The sequence below is a fragment of the Chlorocebus sabaeus genome, chromosome X (assembly GCF_047675955.1).
Source record: "Chlorocebus sabaeus isolate Y175 chromosome X, mChlSab1.0.hap1, whole genome shotgun sequence".
Taxonomy (NCBI): Eukaryota; Metazoa; Chordata; class Mammalia; order Primates; family Cercopithecidae; genus Chlorocebus; species Chlorocebus sabaeus.
In genome coordinates this window covers 149,791,206-149,813,445 of record NC_132933.1, presented here as the reverse complement: position 1 = coordinate 149,813,445, position 22,240 = coordinate 149,791,206, and the positions used below count along the sequence as shown (strand labels likewise).

Sequence of the window (22,240 nt, the reverse complement as noted above, 5' to 3'; positions counted from 1 at the left end):
CTGTTGGACAGGCTGGTCTCGAACTCCTAACCTCAGGTGATCTGCCTGCTTCAGCCTCCCAAAGTGGTGTGTTTACAGGCGTGAGCCATTGTGCCTGTCCTCAAATCCATCTTTCCAAGGAGTTCTGGGCTGGATTTTTTAGGGGAATCATGGAGGTTCTTGGGGTCATTGATGGGTTGGAGTAAGAGGGAATGAAATCACCGGAATGTGGAAATGGCATGCTTTGGTAAGTCAGCTTCTCACAGGGCCCTTCAGAGAAGCAGTCATCAGTAGTTTCCCTGGTGTGCACAACCTGAAAGATTACCACAAATGGAAAACTTAACATTTTATAATGTTATGTTATCATCCTGTGGGTCTATGTGATTCTAGGACAAATAGGTACCAAACAAGTGGAAAACATAGATCAGAGAGCAGGCTGACCTCAGGATCAAAGCTGAGTATGCTGCAAGCTTAGTTCATTTTTGTTTCTCCCCCTCCCTTCCTCTCTGCTTGATTTTATGAAGTTTATAGAGATGATTTCAGTAGCATCACCAAAGGGGTTAGGGAGCAGCTGAGGTGCTGCAGGATCATAGAATCCATTCCATGCAGGATAGGGCCCTTGGGTGGACACACTCTATCTTCTGCAGCATGGAGAAGAAGGAAGCAGGTCATGTCTATGAGAAGCCAAAACAGTATTTTTCACATTCATGGATGTTGAAAACTCACAAGTAGTTTCATTGATGTCTTCTCAGGCACCGTAAGGAACCTTTCCTTCTTTTTTTCTCCTTTCTTCATGTGCACATACCTCTCCCCACCACGGACGATTTCATTGGCACCAGCAAGCATGGCTTGTATGGGGATAATGTGGAAGAGATGGACTCCATGATGGGTAAGTCACAGGACCTAAGTGGACAGAAACTAATAGGACAGGACACCTGAAAACTGCTCTTGGTCAACCTGTAGAGTGAAGAGAATTATGCCTATGGGACAGGGTGGTCTGAGACATAAATGAGGTAATAGTTGCAAGCAATTGAGAAAGTCAGCAAAAAAACTATATGCATTTCCTCTCCTTTCTTTGTACGCTGTCCACTTATCAACTGGGGTCTTTGTCTACTTGACTGCATCTCCAGTGCTGGCCAGATAACAAATCAAATCTTCTTTTCAAAAATTTCAACTCTTGTTTTAGGTTCAGGGAGTACATGTGCAGGTTTGTTACCTGGGTGTATTACGTGATGCTGAGGTTTAGGATCTCATCAAACCCTTCACCCAGACACTAAGCATAGCACCCAATAGTTAGTTTTCAGTCCTTCCCCCACTCTTTCCTTCACCCCTCTAGTGGTCCCCAGTATCTATTGCTCTGATCTGTGTGTCCACGTATACTTGATGTTATGCTCCCGCTTATTTTGTTTTGTTTTTAAAAATAAATTTTATTGTGTATATTTAAGATTCACAACATAATGTTAAAAGATACATATAGATAGTAAAATGATTACTATAGTGAAGCAAATAGTAATCGTTAAGTAACATAATATAGTAATATTAAGTAATAGTAATACAGTAAGCAAGTGTATCTATCATCTCACACTGCTACTTTTTTGTGACAAGATCAGCTAAAATCTATTTAACAAAAATCCAGCTGAGCACAGTGGCTCACATCTGTAATCCCGGCACTTTGGGAGGCTGAGACGGGAGGATCACTTGAGCCTAGGAGTTTGAGACCAGCCTGGACAACATAGTGAGACCCTGTCTCTACAAAAATACAAAAATTAGCTGGGTGTGGTGGCATGCACCTGTAGTCCCAGCTACTCAGGAGACTAAAGCAGAAAGATTGCTTGAGCCCATAAATTGAGGCTGTAGTGAGCCATGATCACACCACTGCACTCCATGCACTCCGGTCTGGGTGACAGTAGCTCCCACTTATAAGTGAGAACATGCAGTGTTTGGTTTTATATTTCTGCATTAATTTGCATAGGATAATGTCCACCACCTGCATCTATGTTGCTGCAAAGGACATGGTCTTGTTCTTTTTTATGGCTGTGTAGTATTCGTTCTTTTTTATGGCTGTGTAGTATTCCATGGTGTATATGTACCACATTTTCTTTATCCAGTCCACCACTGATGGGTACCTAGGTTGATTTATGTCTTTGCTCTTGTGAATAGTGCTGTGATGAACATAGAGTGCACATGTCTTTTTTTTTTTTTTTTGAGACAAGATCTCACTCTGTCCCTCAGGCTTAAGTGCAATGATGTGATCTCAGCTCACTGAAATCTCTGCCTTCTGGGGTAAAGCGATTCTCCTGCCTCAGCCTCCTGAGTAGCTAAGGCTATAGACACACGCTACTGTGCCCGAGTAATTTTTGTATGTTTTGTAGATGCAAGGTTTTTCCATGTTGCCCAGGCTGCTCTTGAATTCCCAAGCTCAGGTAATATGCCTGCCTCAGCCTCTCAAAGTGTTGGGATGACAGGCATGAGTCACTACACCCAGCCCATGTATCTCTTTGACAGAAGGAGAAATCGTATTTTTAGACTCTTTAGTGACATAGCCAACCTTTATTTCAGGTCTGTTAAGCACCAATATCTTAGTTGGGGGTTGGGAATTAACTGGTAAGTCAGAATCCAGTACCCTCATGAACTCATCCTGTAGAGAGAACAATGTAAATGGGATTTCCTAAGACTTTCATGGTAAATATATTGATTAGCAAAATGGCTTCAATTTTCCAACATTAATGAAAGAAAACCGCGAGTGAAACTCACATATGTGCAGGACACAAATTTAAAGTATAATATTTTCCAGATACAGATATTGTGAAATATATGTCACTAAATAAAAAGACACTTTGGAAAATTAAATCTGGAAAAAGCAAAGCCAATTTGCATAGTCTTAAACACATAAAAAATATAAAGTATTTAAAAATATAAATAATATTCAAACCAAATACATACACATGAATGGATGTTTATGTAGGTATAAGTGTGTTTGTGTCTGTAGTGTTTGTGTACATATGTTTAGAAACAGATGATTGACAGAGATAGATGATAGGTAAATAGATGATAGATGGATAGATAGATGATGGATTGATAGATAGTTGATAGGTAGATGATGGATGGATGATAGATAGATAGATGATAGATGATCAATAGATGATTGATAGATACATAGATAAACAGATGATAGATGATCGAGAGATAGATATAGATTGATAGATTATAGATGAATACATGAATAGGTAGATGAATAAACAGATACATAGATGATAGATGGATAGATATATAGATAAATACATGATACATACGACAGATGATAGATGATAGATAAGATAGCTGATTGATAGATAAGATAGATGATAGGATAGATTGACAGATACGTAGATGATAGGTAGATAAATAGATACGTGATAGATAGATAGATACATAGATAGATGCATAGATAGATAGATAGCTATGCACACCCCTCTTACTTTCTGCCTCCACCAGCACTAGGCAACGCAGCAAGTCCTTACAGTTGACATTCTTAATATTGCACTCAATCTCAAAAAGTGTGGCGATCCTATTTTTGATTCGATCTTTGAAAATCAATGAAATAGGTCATTCAAACTCAGGCTGTGATAACTAAAAGAAATTACTATTTGCTTTAAAAATGTAAATTAACAAAGTTCCCAAAGTATCTAATTTAATAAAACTGATGATGTGTCATAGTGTTCGAACAAGGCACTTTGGGTGTGACTTTAATTTCAACGGGATTTTTCTAGTGACATTCAGATAGTATTACACAAATGGATGGGTATGTTGAATCTGGGTGGACAAGCTGTGATATCTGAAAATTATATTTTGAAAAAGCGCAACTGAGATGTACATGATGCTGGTGCCCGGAGTTTTTGAATGTTTTGTCCACACAGCCAGGATCAAGCCTTTAGGAAGAATAAACATTTGCTTTAATATATGATTTTAGCAATTCTCAAACAAACATGTATTTACCCTGAAATTATTTATCCCAGAAGCTGTAACGATACCCCAAGTTCTAGGAATTATTGCTTTTTTTTTTTTTTTTTTTTTTTTTTGAGATGGAGTCTCGCTCTGTGGCCCAGGCTGGAGTGGGGTGGCGCGATCTCGACTCACTGCAAGCTCCGCCTCCCGGGTTCATGCCATTCTCCTGCCTCAGCCTCCCAAGTTAGCTGGGACTACAGGCGCCCGCCACCGCGCCCGGCTAATTTTTTTTTTTGTATTTTTAGTAGAGATGGGGTTTCACCATGTTAGCCAGGATGGTCTCGATCTCCTGACCTCGTGATCCACCCTCCTCGGCCTCCCAAAGTACTGGGGTTACAGGCATGAGCCACCGCGCCCAGCCGGAATTGTTGCTTTTCTTATTAGAAAAGTTTATTTGTGGCCATTCCTGGTAGAGATATCACATTCCTGCCTTTTATAATTATCATGGGTGGCCGGGCGCGGTGGCTCACGCCTGTAATCCCAGCACTTTGGGAAGCCAAGGCAGGCAGATAACGAGGTCAGGCAATCAAAACCATCCTGGCTAACACTGTGAAACCCCGTCTCAACTAAAAATACAAACAAACACATCCATGGTGACAGGCGCCTGCAGACCCAGCTACTCAGGAGGCTGAGGCAGGAGAATGGCGTGAACCCCGGAGGCAGAGCTTGCAGTGGCTGAGATCGTGCCACTGCACTCCAGCCTGGGCAACGGAGTGAGACTCCGTCTCAAAAAAAAAAAAAAAAAAAAAAAAATTATCATGGGTTTTCCACAGCAGTGCCCTGGAATAATGGAGTCTGCTGATAGAGTAAACACTTATTTTCATTTTTAAATAATTTCCACTTTTAGTTTAGATTCAGGGAGTACACATGCAGGTTTGTTACCTGGGTATATTGCGTGATGCTGAGGTTTGAGGTACAATAGATCCTGTCACCCAGGGGGTGAGCATGGCACCCAATAGATAGATTTTCAGCCCTTGTCCCCCACCTTCCTTCTCCCCTTTTGGAGTCCCCAGTGTTTATTGTTCCCATCTTTATGTCCATAAGTACCCAATGTTTAACTCTCACTTATAAGTGAGAACATGTGGTATTTAGTTTTCTTTTTCTGTGTTAATTTGCTTAGGACAATGGCCTCCAGCTGTATCCATGTTGCTGCAAACGATGTGATTTTGTTCTTTTTCATGGCTGCATAGTATTCCATGGTGCATCTGTACCACATTTTCTTTATCCATGTGGATTGATTCCATGTCTTTGTTATTGTGAATAGTGTGATAAACATGCAAGTGCCTGTGTCTATTTGGTAGAATGATTTATTTTCCTTTGGGTAGATACCCAGTAATGGGATTACTGGGTCAGAGGGTAGTTCTATTTTAAATTATTTGAGAAATCTCCAAACTGCTTTCCACAGTGGCTGAGCCAATTTATATTCCCAACAATAGTATATAAGTGTTGCATCTTCTCTGCAGCCTCACCAGCATCTGTTCCTTTTTTTACATTTCTTTGACTTATTAGGTTGGTGCAAAAGTAATTGAGGTCTTTGTCATTGAAAGTAATGACAAAGACCTCAATTACTTTTGCACCAACCTAATAGTAGCCTTTCCAGCTGGTGTAATAAACACTTTTAAAAGTGATACTTCCCATGGGCCATGCACTGTTACCAGTGTATTCTGGATGAATCCCTGCAACACCCTCACAGACAAGTACCATCTTCATCATCAAATTTATCCCCATTCACAGAGAAGGAGACAAAAGTACATGGCCTTTGGTGGCTGCTCTTGGAGATAAGCCAGGGTTGGGCTCCAAAACTCTTACTCCCTAGCTCAGCTGCCTCTTATGCAGGGCAAAGAAGTCAGGTTGAAAGATGAAGAAGGAGAGCTACCTTCTTCTCTGAAGCCTCCTGTAGCCCCGTTAGATTCCTACAGACTGTCATTTCACAGGAGTCAGAAAAACTCCAAAACTTCCCCCAACCTGGCTTCCTGCTTCCTTCGAGCCCAGTGAGAGGCTTTCAATGGAGATACCACCCTTGCCCCACACAGGGGGAAAATCTCTGATGCCGAATGAGTCATGCATTTCTGTATGGGAGAAAGTCCATCAACTTGGATCTGAAGAGCAGGTTTCTCAAGAACGCAGATAAGAAAGTAAAATGTGCAACAATGAGTAGGAGAAATGGCCTTATCAGCAGGAGATGAGACAAGGATGAGGGTTCTGGCTGAGCCTGTTGTACAGACAATTGTGAGTGGTGGAATCCCAGGGCAGGCATGTCTGTGGACAGCAACACAGCTTGGGCAGCTCCCCCAGACAGGGCAGAACTGCAAAGGAGGCAGAACTGCATATACAAATGTAAACATGTATTTCTATGCCATATATATACATAATTTATATGCAATATATGAGATACATATGTAAAATATAACTTAACTCTTTATATTATATATTTATATTATTTGTTATACATATTAATATTAATAATTTGAAAGTTTTATCATACATAATTCATATATATTATGTATGTCTGTAGCATATAATTTCTATATTTATTTATTTATTTATTTCAGTTGATGTTAGAAAGGTATGAATCATTTCCATGGTTGTATTCCCTGCTACTTGGGAGGCTGAGGTGGGAGGATCACTTGAGCCCAGGAGTTTGAGGCTGCAGTGAGCCACGATTGCACCACTGCACTCTAGCCTGGGTGATAGAGCAAAATCCTGTTTCAGAAATAATCATTTCCATGGCCACTATGTAATCTCTCTAAATTTTAAGATATAAATAGAATAATTGAATATAATTGAATAATATTAAGAATACAAACAAAGTAATTTAGTATTATTCACAAAGAACAGAATTGCCTATGTTAAAAACCCTAGAGTTTAATAAAACACATATTAGCACATAGATGACATATGGTATTATAATAAAATTATATTACATACAGTTTGTATTATAGTTATATTACTTATATACATTGTTATAATATATTGTATTCATATAATATAAACATATCATTAATATACAATTATTAGATTTTAATATATTATATGGTTCTATCTTATATATATCGCAATTATGCTATGCATATTATATATTATGTACATATATATATCAGTACTATAGAGGTTTTATTAAACTTTCTGGGGTTTCCAACTTAGTTATGTTCACTACATTTAATGTTAAGTTTGTATTTTATGTGTTAAAGTATGTATTTAACTTTAATGTTAATTGCATCAGTCAGGTTATGTAGAAAAATAGGTTACATAATGACAAAAATATTCTTATTTTTCTGGTATTAATGAAATAGTTCCAATTTTTACTTTTAAGCATAATGTTGGCTGACACTTTGAATCTTTCTATTCTTAATATTTTGAGAGACTTATAACATATGCATTAATTAGATAGTAGCCAGGAAAATTCTTGCATGCTTTCTAGTATTGCCTAACTATATACATGTTATTTATCATGCTGTTAATATTATCTATATTTTATATATATTTTAACAATGTAACTTATGAAACATTTTTATTATATACATATATACTACATGTTATGTATATCTTCTAAAGATTGACATACAATATAATAAATACATTTGTTTTGTATAATATATGTTAGTATAGTATTAGTCCAATAGTATAATTAGTTACATATATATATTAGCTATACATAAATATATTAGCTATATATAAAAATATATTAGTTATACATGAAGTCTACAATGTTTCTCTGTTGGGTATATGCACCAAAATTAAGACCTTTTCTTTTTGTTAAAAATAATGCATTTCAAGATATGATGGATCACCAGCTACCATTCATTATAGCTCCAATGTCAATAGCTGAAATATTTAGAAATAATTTTTCAAGCAGTAAATGAGTATCTTGAAACTGACTCATGAAAGAAAACTTGAATACATGGAAGGGAAGAGTGGATTGTATAAATGTATTAGTTATTTTGAAGTTAATATTGAAGGCTAAGGTAGCTCTGATTAGAGCATTAATTACTATTCTCTGGGGACTGGTCATTATATAGGTGATGATGAAATACACACTGAATAAACTGATAGGAAATAAACTTTCCAGAAACATCTGATGAGAAAGTATTTGGTAGAAAACATCAAGAAACACTTCTGTGATCATAAGAAATGCTATCAAAAAGAAAACTACAAAAATTAAAACACAGAAATACAAGATTTGACTTTTAGATCAATGAAGCAGAAAATAATAGCCTTGGAGCAGGTCTGGGAAAGAGAAGGACATTACATTCGGTACAATAAAGTTTTTAAATCAAGGTGGCAGGGGTGAAAGGTGTTGGGGAAAGTTTGTATTATGAGTTGAGTTACATCCCCCCAAAAAGATACGTTCAAGTCATAACCCAAGGTATGTGAGAATGGGATCTTATTTGGAAATAGGGTCGTTGCAGGTGGAATCAAGTTAAGATGAGGTCATTGGGGGTGGGTCCTAATCCGATATGGTGAATTAGGATGAGGCTGCTGCAAGCCAAGGAAGGCTAAGGACTGATGCCAGCTGTCCAAAGCGAGGAAGAAGTAAGGAAAGATCCTCCCCTAGAAACTTCAGAGAGAGAGAGAGAGAGTGAGCCTGCCAATAACTTAATTTTGAACATCTGGCCCCCAGAGCTGTGAAAGAATAAGTGTTCGTTGTTTTAAGCCACCTCATTTGTACTAATTTCCTTCAGCAGCCTAAGGAAATTCACAGAGTTAGTTTAGGATAAACCATTACCAATTCGATTTAGCATGCTTCTCCATACACACTGAGGACATTGAGTGAAACAAAACAAAAATTGGAAGAAGCTATAGTTAAACAGTAAATTTACATCTGGATGAGGTATAGTGTTAGTAATAGCAAAAGGTTATCTGATAAGTAGCATGACTAAAGGCCCTATGCAAACTGAGGAAATATTAGCAACAACATGACATTGTTTTAACTCCTTAACAAATAAAGAGTTCTTATAAATCAATAATGGAAACACATAATTCCTTCCAAAAATATCAACAAAATTTAAACATTTTTTACAGATTAAGAGTACAAATATTAGAGTGGACACAGAAGGAAACCCTTGATCATTCATAATGTACCATAATCACCTATCAAACATTAGATACTGATGAGGAATTGAAAAAATGAACTATGATTAATGCCGAAAGTTGTTCATTATGGCATTTGAAATTATGGCAAAGTATGAAAATTAACCAGAATAGTGAACAACAGTACAATGGTTAAATAATTTATGGTACTTAAAAATAAAGCATCATAAATTGTTTAGGCCGGGTGCAGTGGCTCACACCTGTAATCCCAGCACTTTGGGAGGCTGAGACAGGCAGATCAACTGAGATCGGGAGTTCTAGACCAGCCTGACCAACATGGAGAAATCTTGTCTCTACTAAAAATACAAAATTATCTGGGTGTGGTGGCACATGCCTGTAATTCCAGCTACTCAGGAGGCAGAGGCAGGAGAAAGGCTTGAACCTGGGAGGCGGAGGTTGCAGTGAGCTGAGATCGTGCCATTGCACTCCAGCCTGGGTGACAAATGCAAAACTCCATCTCAAAAAAAACTATACACACACACACACACGTATATATACCTATATATATACACACACACACACACTGGACACTTTTCCAGCCATTAATTGTACAAATAATTTTTTTAGTTTTTTTTTTAAATTGAGACAGGGTCTCACTGTGTTGACAAGGGAGGTCTCAAACACCTGAGCTCAAGGGATCCTCCTTCCTTGCCCTCCCAAATTGCTGGGATTACAGATGTGAGCCACGATGCCCAGCCTTGAGTAATTTTTTAACATGAAGATTTTCCAAGAAATAATATTGGATGAAAAAAGCAAGTTGAAAACTGTGCATGCAATATCAACCCAAATATATAGAGAGATGCATCTACAAGAGTATGTGATATGGTTTAGCTGTGTCCCCACCCAAATCTCATCTTGAATTGTAGCTCCCATAATTCCCACATGTTGCAGGGGGATCTGGTGGGAGATAATTGAATCATGGGGGCGGTTTCCCCCATATTCTCATGGTAGTGAATAAGCCTCATGAGATCTGATGGTTTTATAAGGGGAAACTCCTTTTGCTTGGCTCTCATTCTCTCTTGTCTGCCACCATGTAAGATATGCCTTTCACCTTCCATCATGATGGTGAGGCCTCCCTAGCCACGTAGAACTGTGATTCCATTAAACCTCTTTTTCTTTATAAGTTACGCAGTCTCAGGTACGTCTTTATTAGCATCGTGAAAACAGACTAATACAGTATGTAACAATTTTTTTTTAATAGTCAAATGGCAATGGGGGCAGGAAATGGGTGGTCTTTATTTTCCTCTTTATAATTTTCTTTATTTTTTGTATTTCCCAAGCTATGCTGTATTTTTATAATCAGAAAAATGTTAGCCTTGTTGTTTTTTCTTGCTACTTTTCACTAATTACTGAAAAATAGCAAGAAGAGTAAAAACAACTCCCATGTCCCCTTCACCCATCTTTCCCAACTGTTAGCAATTTATCAAATATATCTTCTCTCTCCCTCTTCCTTTCTCCTGATCATCCTCTTTCTTCCTCTCTCTCTCTTTCTCTCTTCCACCTCCACATGTTTCTTATGCTTCTGAATATTTGGGAGTAAGATGCAGATATGATGTTCATTAAATTTAGAAACTTTAGTGTGTATTTTATAAAACAAAGACATTCTCCTACATCATCACTGCGAATCATCAAAATCGGGAAATTAACATGGATGGATTCCTACGATTTAATTCACAAATCCCAGCCAAACTTCTCCAGCTGTGCTCACAAGAAACTTTATACACAGCAAGCAAGATCAATGGACAAACAAAAACCAACCAACAAAACCCCTACTTTCTCCACCCTCTTTCTGTTCTGGTCCACGGATTTTCTTGTTGTATCTGTTTAAACTCCTCTGATTTGGACAAAGACTGAGCAATCTCTATTCTTTCTTGAGTTCAAAGACCTTGACATTTTTTCAGAATAAAGACCAGGTATTATGTAGAATGTCCCTTGAATTGGGTTGGTTTGACATTTCCTTCAATGGAAATAGAAGTGATGGTGTGTTCTCAATCCAGTAGATAAGGAAGTCAATTAGCCCCAACAATGGTTATAAAATTCTTCATCAATGGATTAAATGGTGTCTTCCAGTTTTCCCCACTATAAAGTTACTTATTTTGTCATTGATAATTTGAAATTATTAACTATTTTATGGGAGATACTTTGAGATGAAGCCAATATCTTGGTTCTTATCAAACATTCAATGTCAGGTTTAGCATCCATTGATCATTTTCTCTTGAATCAATTTTCAGTGCGATTTTTGCTAAAAGTGCTGTGGTAAAATTTTAAAAGTATTTTAAAGTATCAATTACTTCTTAACTTGCCCTTACCTGTGTGCCTTGGCTCTAGAAGAAAATTTCTAAGGTATAGTACCTTAGGAATGTTAATGTAATGTTTTCTGAGATAACCAACAGCAGAACACACAGATTTAGACACATTTGAGACTAATAGGTTTTTTCATAATTATGCATAATACAGACTGGGTTTGGGAACTCTAGGAATTTGGCTATTTTCCTATAAAAATGATTGAAATTGTGGTTTATTTTGAATACATTCTTCCTCTTTTCACTTGCCCATTGAGTCTAATTCTCCCCACCTAGTCATCCTATTCTCTATTTAAAATATCAAATAAGAAGGGAAGGGAAAATGGTTAGATAAAGAATTACCTACCTAAATCATCTACAAGAATATGTCAAATAAATTATGTGAACCCAACAGTGGGAGTGTCTTATTCTTGCCTCTGTCTCCTCAAATTCTGTAACAGTGTCTGCCTTCCGTGAGCAGAGAGGGCGCATAAACCGTGGCTGCCATTCTGTGCAACATCAGAATACCACCACAGTCCTTCTTTTCATATCCAATGGGAAAAACTGCATTTCTCTGTTTAATGTTTTCATTCTACATGAAGGAAATTATCAAGGAGAATTTGCCCTTTTAAATGTTATTAGTAGCAACTGATGTTGATTTGTATTGCCATAGTAATTTCTTCTTGAAGCAGGTCATCTTTTATTTCTTAAAAATTTTGGGCTCTCAGTTTTTTTGTTTTTTTTTTGAGATGGAGTCTCACTCTGTTGCCCAGGCTGGAGTGCAGTGGCACAATCTCAGCTCACTGCAACCTCTGCCTCCCGGGTGTAAGCAATTCTCTGCCTCAGCCACCCGAGTAGCTGGGATTACAGGCCTCTGCCACCATGCCCAGCTAATTTTTGTATTTTTAGTAGAGACAGGGTTTCATCATCTTGGCCAGGCTGGTCTTGAACTCCTGACCTTGTGATCCACCCGCTTCAGCCTCCCAAAGTGCTGGGATTATAGGCGTGAGCCACCACACCCGGCCTCTCAGTTTTTTTTCTTTTAGTTGTTTGTCAGTTTAAACTGTTAATGCACATTTCTTTTCTTTTGTGGCTTTTGACATAGTAAGGGTCACACCATCCTTGTTTTCCTTTAGATAGCTCATGCCCATTTGACTTAGGGGTGAAATACCTCATAATGTCATTATTTTTACTTGTCTCTTGTATATTATTTTAGGCAAGATTCTTGATGCTATCGATGATTTTGGCCTAAGGAACAACACCATCGTCTACTTTACATCAGACCATGGAGGGCATTTGGAAGCTAGGCGAGGGCATGCCCAACTTGGTGGATGGAATGGAATATATAAAGGTGAGGAGAGGAACTCACGCAAGTGATCTGGTGGTGAATAAGCTTTTTTTATGGTTCTTATAATGAAAGCCCATGACGCCAAAGAATTGAGGCCTGAAAAACTGAGCAAGTTTGTTTAATTTGACTCTTAGTAAAATGAAGTATCGGACCAAGGTCAAGAAAATTGGTCTTATATTTGTTAACATTTCTGTGGAGGGAAGCCATGTATGTAGAGGGAGCATCTAGAAATATGCCTTTCTGACAACCCTATCAAATTATGAGGAGTTAGCACAAGCAGATGCTTTTATGGGGTCTTTAAAGAAATATCCACTCATTCATTTAGTTTGTGAGACTATTGAGAGATAAAATGAGGGGGAATGTGGTTCCTAGAGAATAGAGGTCAGAAACCAGGGATCCTTCATCATTAAGAAGTCTGGGCCGGGCGCGGTGGCTCACACCTGTAATCCCAGCACTCTGGGAGGCCGAGGCGGGCGGATCACGAGGTCAGGAGATCGAGACCATTCTGGCTAACACGGTGAAACCCCGTCTCTACTAAAAAATACAAAAAACTAGCTGGGCGAGGTGGCGGGCATCTGTAGTCCCAGCTACTCGGGAGGCTGAGGCAGGAGAATGGCGTAAACCCGGGAGGCGGAGCTTGCAGTGAGCCGAGATCCGGCCACTGCACTCCAGCCTGGGCGACAGCGCGAGACTCCGTCTCAAAAAAAAAAAAAAAAAAAAAAAGGAAGTCTGACGCTGTCTTCCAGGGATATAGTATAGCATAGAAAGTAGCGAAGCCTGTCTTGATTTTCATGATTCAATTCACATATACTGACTTTATGTCCTGCTGTAACATTTAGTCCACAAAATAGGTCCATAAGCTACTCCATTGGCCAGGCCTATAATGTGTAACCTGATGTTAGAAGAATGTTCTCTTCATCTGTGAAGTGAGGATTAAAAAAAGAAAAAGAAAAACAAAGATAATTATCTGGAAAATGTCAAGTATATTTTATCATATGTCTTGAGAGAGATTTTAAAGTATTTTCTATAGGAAAATACGTGGTTATTCATGCAACTACAGATTCCACAGTCTTGGGTTCGGTAGGAAATTATAATTTCTGTATGAACGAGGTAAAGGCTCTGCCTCCATCTTGCAGAGGGTGATGAATGTGTACTCTTTAGAGCGTGTAGCACTAAAGTGTGTATTTAGGACCCAAAACAAATCCTTGGTGGAAATTGTTATTATAGACATTCTATTTTTTAAAAATTCGGTAGTTTTGGGGATACAGGTGGTTTTTGGTTACATAGATAAGTTCCTTAGTGGTGATTTCTGAGATTTTAGTGCACCTATCACCTGAGCATCTACTCTGTACCCAATGTGTAATTTTTTTTTTCCTCAGCCCCCTCCCAATCATTCCCCAAAGTCCCAGAGCCCATTATATGATTCTTATGTCTTTGCATTCTTGTAGTTTAGCTCCCACTTATAAGTGAAAACATAGGCTGTTTGGTTTTCCATTCCTGAGTTACTTCACTTAGAAGAATGGCCTCCAGCTCCATCCAAGTTACTGCAAAAGACATTATTTCATTTCTTTTTATAGCTGAGTAGAATTCCATGGTGTATGTACACCACATTTTCTTTATCCACCTGTTGGTTGATGGGTACTTAGTCTGGTTCCATATCTTTGCAATTGAGAATTGCATTGCTGTAAACATACATGCGCATGTTAGACATTCTCTGTTTGCTTATGATAACTGTTATTAAAAATTTTTGGCTCACGCCTGTAATCCCAGCACTTTGGGAGGCCGAGGCAGGCAGATCACGAGGTCAAGAGATCGAAACCATCTGGCCAACATGGTGAAACTCCGCCTCTACTAAAAATACAAAAATTAGCTGGGCATGGTGGCGGGCACCTGTAGTCCCAGCTATTTAAGAGGCTGAGGCAGGAGAATCGCTTGAACCCAGGAGGCGAAGGTTGCAGTGAGCCGAGATCACGCCACTGCACTCCAGCCTGGCAACAGAGCAAGACTCCATCTCAAAACAAAAAACAACGACGACAAAAAATTTTAATTAAAAAAATTAAAATTAAATTGAAAACTTTAATTAAAAAATTTAATTTAATGATATATTAGAAGGCGGCAGTAGATATGAAAAAACACGAGAATAAAGAATTCTGGGGTGGGACTGCCATTTCAAATAAAATGTTCAGGCACGCCTCATTGAGGTTACTGTGAGTTCCATAACCTTGGGGGCTGGATACAAGAAAAATACTAATTTAAAAAAATATAGGAAATTTCTTTGAGCAAAGGTATGAGGGAGGTTGGATATGAAGTAGCTGTGTATTTGAGATAAGAACACTTTAAGTAGAGAAAATAGCCATGCAAATAGAATGTGAGTGTCCAATATTACATATGTTTAGTTATTTAATCAAAAACCTACCAGCAGCACAGGAAAATATAATTCTGTAGACGTGCACTACTTACTCCACTAGGACTCTACATAGAATAGACACTATACAAATGTGATCTCTTTTGATACTAGTTTACCTTTTAAATACATTCAATACAGTGACTATTTTAACTAGGCACAATAATTGAATGTAATTGCATTGTCTTATAGGTGGAAAAGGCATGGGAGGCTGGGAAGGTGGAATCCGCGTCCCAGGAATTGTTCGATGGCCTGGAAAGGTACCAGCTGGACGGTTGATTAAGGAGCCTACAAGTTTAATGGATATTTTACCAACTGTCGCATCAGTGTCAGGAGGAAGTCTCCCTCAGGACAGGTGATGTCATATAAACTGTTAACAACAGCTTATTTTCACCCTTCTTCCCTCTCAGAAGATTCGGAGCAAGGAGAGTGACTTGATCCTGGCAGACCCACTTTTTCCCTAATACCTACACAGTTTTACCTTCCTATATGACTGTGTCTATTCAGCATTCTTCATACGCCAGAGACCAGTCTTTTCTTTTTTTCTATTGAGGTAAAATATACATATATAATTTACCATCTTTACCATTTCTCAGTATACAGTTCAGTGGTAATAAACGTATTTATTTTCTTGTTTTCCCCTTCATCTTCCTCTCGTCTCTCCCCTTCCTGACCTCTGGTCATCACTATTCTACTTTCTATCTTCCTAAGTTTCACCATTTTTTTTTTCAGCTCCCACATTGAGTGAGAAGATGTGATGTCTGCCTTTCTCTGGGCTTGGCTTATTTCACTTAAAATAATGGCCACCAGTTCCATTCATGTTGCTGCAAATGACAGGAATTCCTTCTTTTTTTAGGGGTGAATAGTATTCCCTTGTGCGTATATAACATTTTTTAAAAAAGTAATTTGTCTGCTGATAGGCAGTTCGGTTGATTCCATAGCTTGGCTATTGTGAAGAGCGCTGTGAGAAACATGGAAGTGCAGACATTCCTCTGATCTGTTGATTTCTTTTCTTTTGGGTATATACCAAGTAGTTGGATTTCTGGATCACATGGTAGCTCTATTTTTGGTTTTCTGAGGGACCCCCATATTGTCAGAGACCAGTCTTAGATACTAATCTAATGTGGCCCATCTTAGATATTTTAACATTTTCAATTGAGAGAAAGATGGAGACAGGAAGCTTTGGAGATGAAGACATGGTAGGTAAAACTCACTCATCTCTATAAGAAAGGGAAAAATAATCCTAGTCTCTGTTGTGAAAGATCTGGAAGACTGTGAAGAAGGTAGGATGTTTGAGGGTGCTTTGAACTCTATCATGAATACTTCGAATTTCATCAAGAGGAAATCGTTCATACTACATTGCTGCATTCCCCGGCAGCAACCAACCTGGGCAGGTTTGCTGCTGATTGATTGACAGTGCATTGATCACAGCTCTGCCAGGGAATCCAGATAGGTTAGAACCACAACGCTGTCTCTCCTCCAAGCCCACAGAGTTCTTGTAATATTTCTTTCTTCACGTAACAAAGCTAATCTATTTCTGAAGAAAAAGAGGATAAATCTCAATGTTAATTGAAAACAAAAAGATCCCTCATTTATGTACATATTTTTTAAAAACTGAGATCTTGCTCTGTTGCCCAGACTGGAATGCAGTGGTGCAGTCCTATTTCACTGCACTCTCTACCTCCTGGGCTCAAGCGATCCTCCCACCTCAGACTTCTGAGCAGCTGGGACCACAGGCGTGCACCACCACACCTAACCAGTTTTGTCATTTTGTAGGAATGGGATCTTGCTATGTTGCCCAGGTTGGTCTCCAGCTCCTGGTCTCTAGCGATCCTCCTGCCGCAGTCTCCTGAAGTGCTGGGGGTTTACAGGCATGAACCACCACAATTGGCACCCACTCCCCCTTTTCTTACTTGCTTTAGCCAGTAAGGGAATTTGTTGAGAATTTATGTAAAATAATAACAGAATAAAGATTCCTTCTACTTTGAAAAAAAATATTTATCAATTTGAGCTAAATAATACATTTCCAAAAAATTATGTCATAGTATTAGTACTAATGCCAATTTTTTAAGTTACTGAGCCAATCATAATCAATAATCTTCCAAGATATGAGTGAAATGCGCTGAGTTTGGGATATTGGTATAGGCTCTATTTTGGACTTATAGAGTGCTGAGGAGAATCTCAGTCTCATGGAATATTGGTCTGTGGATGCTGATGAGGATTTGCCTTTACAGAAATTATTTGATTTTTAGGCCAGGCACAGTGGCTTATACCTCTAATGCCAGCACTTTGGGAGGCTGAGGCAGGTGGATTGCTTGAGCCCAGGAGTTTGAGACCAGCCTGGGCAACATGGTGAAATTCCTACAAAAAATACAAAAATTAGCCAGGCATAGTGGTGCACCCCTGTAGTCCCAGCTACTCAGGAGGCTGAAGTGGGAGGATTGCTTGAGTCTGGGAAGGTCGAGGCTGCAGTGAGCTATGATCCTGCCACTGAGCTGCAGCCTGGGCAACAGAATGAGACCCTGTCTCACAAAAAAAGGGAAAGAATTTGATTTTTATTTTGATTTTGTCAGAATAAGCTCTAAAAATATTACATCTTCATTCCCATTCCTTCTGCATTTGACTTCACACTTCAATAGAAAACAAAGGTGAATTACTGCAATGATTCTAGAAGATGTGAATACTTTGGTGAAACTGCAAGTCACTCCATTTTGCTAGAAGTCTCTAGTAGTTTTTATTATATCAAGAAAAAAGCAGATCCATCAGATGTGTCAAAGATTGTAAGAAAAAGAAAGTTGCCCCCATCCAACGAAGGAAGCTTACACTTGGTTTTAGCCAGTGAAGGCAATTATTTTGGATTGATAGATAAAACCTGTGTATTTGATGATAGATAAAAACCTGTGTGTTTTGCTGTTACTTAGTTATTCATATAAAGTCAAAAAAATATTGACCAGGGTGAAAAGCAGCTTAAAAAAATAAGACAAAGAAATTAAGACTATATTTCATAGTTTTCAAAATTTTTGTTATAAATTTTTATATTTTCTCCCCTCCCTCTCCAAAAAAAAGTTGGGTTCTGTTGGCACTAATACAGAAAAGAAAAATATTTTAGAAGTCATGGTTAACTTACTGAAAAACAATCTATCAAGAACTAATTAAGACACACCCCCAAGTTTGCCTTTCTAATATTTAAAAATATATGTTTGATGTTAGTAGATAGTGTCAACACACTAAGGCTGGAATTTATTTTATAATTTTCGGGACTGAACTTTAGATAAAGACGTTTTTATTTTCTGTCTGAAAAGAAGTTAGGCATTGATGATGCTAACACAGGAAAGAAAGTATACTTTATATTTTATTTTTATTGATTTTATTTTTGAGACAGAGTTTTGCTCTGTTGCCCAGGCTGGAGTGCAGTGGCACGATCTCAGCTCACTGTAACCTCTGCCTCCCGGGTTCAAGTAATTCTCATGCCTCAGCCTCTCAAGTAGTTGGGACTACAGGCACACATCACCACACCTGGATAATTTTTGTATTTCTTATAGAGATGAGTTTTCACCATGTTGGCCAGACTGGTCTTGAACTACTGACCCCAGTGATCCTCCCTCCTCAGTCTCCTAAAGTGTTGGGAGTTACAGGTGTGAGCCATCGTGTCCAGCCCAGAAAAAATATTTAAAAAACCACTGTGAAGTTGTTACAAAAAGAACCTATCCAAAAAACTATGGAGAAGCCCAGTTTCCATGTTCTACCATTTAGAAATAGTTGTTTTAAGAAGTCTGTCACTCCACATAGCCCAACAGCCTGTTAGGAAGAAGGGAAATGTCCTGGCACAATATTGCTACGTTGCATGAGGGTGGAAGGCAACTGCTGCCAAGTTCCAGCTGTTGTCCTCACGTTAAAAAGAACGAGTTGATTGGAGTCACTCATCACTCCAGTGCATTCTGCGTCATGAGATTAGACGCTCATTTGATCAGAGGTTTAGGGTTATGAGTTTGGTGTCCTTGATAAGATGTATAGTACAGCTGTCCTTTCCTGCCTGCAACCATGACTCCACTAGCCACAGGCTAAGTCCTCAGAGGATGCACCATCTTTGTAGTTAAATGCAAAGTGGAAGAAAATCGCGAAGATGTCTAAGGCATTGTGGTGGGAGACCTAACCTCAGTTTCACGTACAGGTTGGCGTGCGGGGTACTACTCATCAGGTTCATTTTTGGGTTATTCCTATGCTTGGTTCTCCCAAGCCTCTTTATTTGAATTCATAACTTCTTTGGCATGTGCGTTGACCAGTTAAATACATCCTTGCTAATAGAGAATAGCTCTACTATGTAGAAGGGAACAAAAAGCAAATTCACAGTATCAGGCTCACTGTCTATGACACCAGCAGCATGAGGGCCTATGGATACCTGTCTCCCATCTCCTTCAATCCCCAACACAATGAAATCAACAAGAAGAACTCAAAAGCGGCTCTCACCTGTACAGAAATGAAGGATGCTAATACTCTAAAAGCCAAATAGTAATTTATTTTTAGAATTAACACAATTTGTTTCACCACCTCACCACAGAAAACAGATAAAGCAAATTACAACCAAAAATAGAGATGGACAGATTTATAACCAGAGATCCTGAACAAGAGAGTAGAATAAACAAAAAAGAAAAGTAAAGATAAAACAGAGGAAACCACTAATGTGTAGAAACACGGGAATCTGAGAATGCAATGGTTTATCAAAGTGTTGGGGAAAAATGACTTATCAGGTATGTGGTTTACCAATACAGCTGTCCCTTGGTATCCGTGGGGGGTTGGTCTCAAGACCCCACATGGATACCAAAATACCCAGATGCTCGCGTCCCTGATATAAAATACTGTAATATTTGCATATCACCTACACACATCCTCTTGTATTTATTAAATCATCTCTAGATTACTCATAATACCTAATACAATGTACGTAAATGCCACATAAAATAGTTGTTATATTGAATCCTTTAGGGAATAATGACAAGAAAAAGCCTGTACATATTCAGTACAGACAAGACCGTCCCTAAAAGGACCGTAAACCTAAATGTAAACCCAAAATTATAACACTTCTAAATAAAAACATGGGAGAAAATTGCTGTAATATTCAGATAAGAAAATAATTGTTTTTAGATTTATCAAAAAAGTCACAAGCTATAAAAGAAAAAAAATGATAGATTAGTCATTATCAAAATTTAAAATTTCTGCTTTTCAAATGTCAATATCCAGTAAATAAACATGTGACCTCAGTCCATTAGTGGAGAAAAAAGGAAAAGAAAGAAAAAATTAAAATATTAAATACGAACTTAAAAGAAAGTTGAAAAGAAAAGAAAAAGACAAGCCGTGAAGTAGAACCAAATAGTCATCCGTCTGAACTCAGAGGTTCTGCATCTGCAAATTCAATCAGCTGCAGATCAAAAGTATTTCATAGGATTTTCTAGAATAAAGAATCTAGAATAGACTAAAATGTTTTGAAGAAGAAAATCGTTTGAAGACTCACTACATAATTCCAAAATTTACTGTAAAGCTAGAGTAATCAAGATGGCGCCCTGTTGATATGAGGGTTTCAGTGGATCAACAGAAGAGGGAAGTCCAGAAATTGATCAATATATATATTGCATTTCAACAAATGCCCAAAATAATTCGGTAGAGATAGGACTGTCTTTCAATACATGGCACTAGAACAATTGGACATCAAAATGCAAGAAAAATAAATCTCAACCTATATCTGACACCACATTAGAAAATTAACTCAATACGGACCATAAGCCTAAATGTAAACCTGAAGCTATAAAACTTCTAGGTGAAAAAATAGGAGAAAATCGTATGAAATATTTTTGATCTGCAGTTGGTTGAATTCGCAGATGCAGGACCTCTGGGCCGGGCGCGGTGGCTCACGCCTATAATCTCAGCACCTTGGGAGGCCGATGCAGGTGGATCACTTGAGCTCAGGAGTTCCAGACCAGCCTGGCCAACATGGCGAAACCCCATCTCTACTGAAAATACAAAAGTTAGCCAGGTGTGGTGGTGGGCATATGTAATCTCAGCTACTCGGGAGGCCGAGGCAGGAGAATCGCTTGAACTCAGGACCGGGAGGTTGCTGTGAGTGGAGATCGCGCCACTGCACTTCAGCCTGGGCGATAGAGTGAGACTCTGTCTCAAAAAAAAAAAAAAAAAAAAAAAGCCTGTGGATACAAAGGGATGATTATTTTCTTCCACTCCATGACTTGTCTTTTTCTTTTCTTTTAAACATTTTTTTTTTTTTTAATTTTACTTTAAGTTCTGGGATACATGTGCTGAACGTGCAGGTTTGTTACATAGGTATACACGTGCCATGGTGGTTTGCTACACCCATCAACCTGTCACCTAGGTTTTAAGCCCTGCATGCATTAAGTATTTGTTCTATTGCTCTAAACTTTTTTAAATTAATATTTAATATTTTAATTGTTTTCTTCTTTTTCCCCACTAATGGACTGAGGTCACATGTTTATTTTCTTGACATTGCCATTTGAAAAGCAGAAGTTTTATATTTTGATAATGGCTAATTTATCTTTGTTTCTTTTATAACTTGTGATTTTTGTGATAAAACTTAAAAATTTTTTTCTTATCAAAAGATCACAGTGATTTTCTCCTATGTTTTCACTTAGAAGTTTTATAGTTTCGGGTTTACATTTAGGCTTATGGTCCACATTGAGTGAATTTTTTAATGTGGTTTGAGGTATAGGCTGAGATTTATTTTCCTTGCATTAGGATATCCAATTTTTCTACTGTCATTTATTGAAAGACAGCCCTATCTCTACTGAACTATTTTGAGCATTTGTTGAAAAGCAGTATACATATCGGTCAATTCCTGGACTCTCCTATTTCATTGATCCATTGAAACCCTTATTTCAACACTACACTGTCTCAATTACTCTAGCTTTATAGTAAATCTGGGAGTTATGTAGTGAGTCTTCAAACTATTTTCTTCTTCAAAAAATTTTAAACCACTCTAGGATCTTTATGTTCCCATGTAAATTTTAGAATAAGTTTCCTCATTTCATCATAAACCTTTCTGAAATTGATTGCTTTAAATCTATAGATCAATTTGCAGAAAATTGATGTCTTAAAACACTGAATTTTGCAATCAATAAATATAGTTCA

The 22,240-nt window shown here is 38.1% G+C and overlaps 1 protein-coding gene across 1 annotated transcript in view; it reads left to right on the top strand.

Annotated features, from left to right (window-relative positions):
• ARSF (arylsulfatase F) overlaps positions 1-22,240 on the top strand; it is a 46,620-nt gene that overhangs the window by 19,862 nt on the left and 4,518 nt on the right. Inside the window, exons 6-8 of the mRNA XM_007990960.3 lie at positions 732-868; positions 12,553-12,687; positions 15,281-15,443. Coding sequence (XP_007989151.3) covers positions 732-868; positions 12,553-12,687; positions 15,281-15,443 — 435 coding nt within the window. The remainder of the gene's footprint in view (positions 1-731; positions 869-12,552; positions 12,688-15,280; positions 15,444-22,240) is intronic.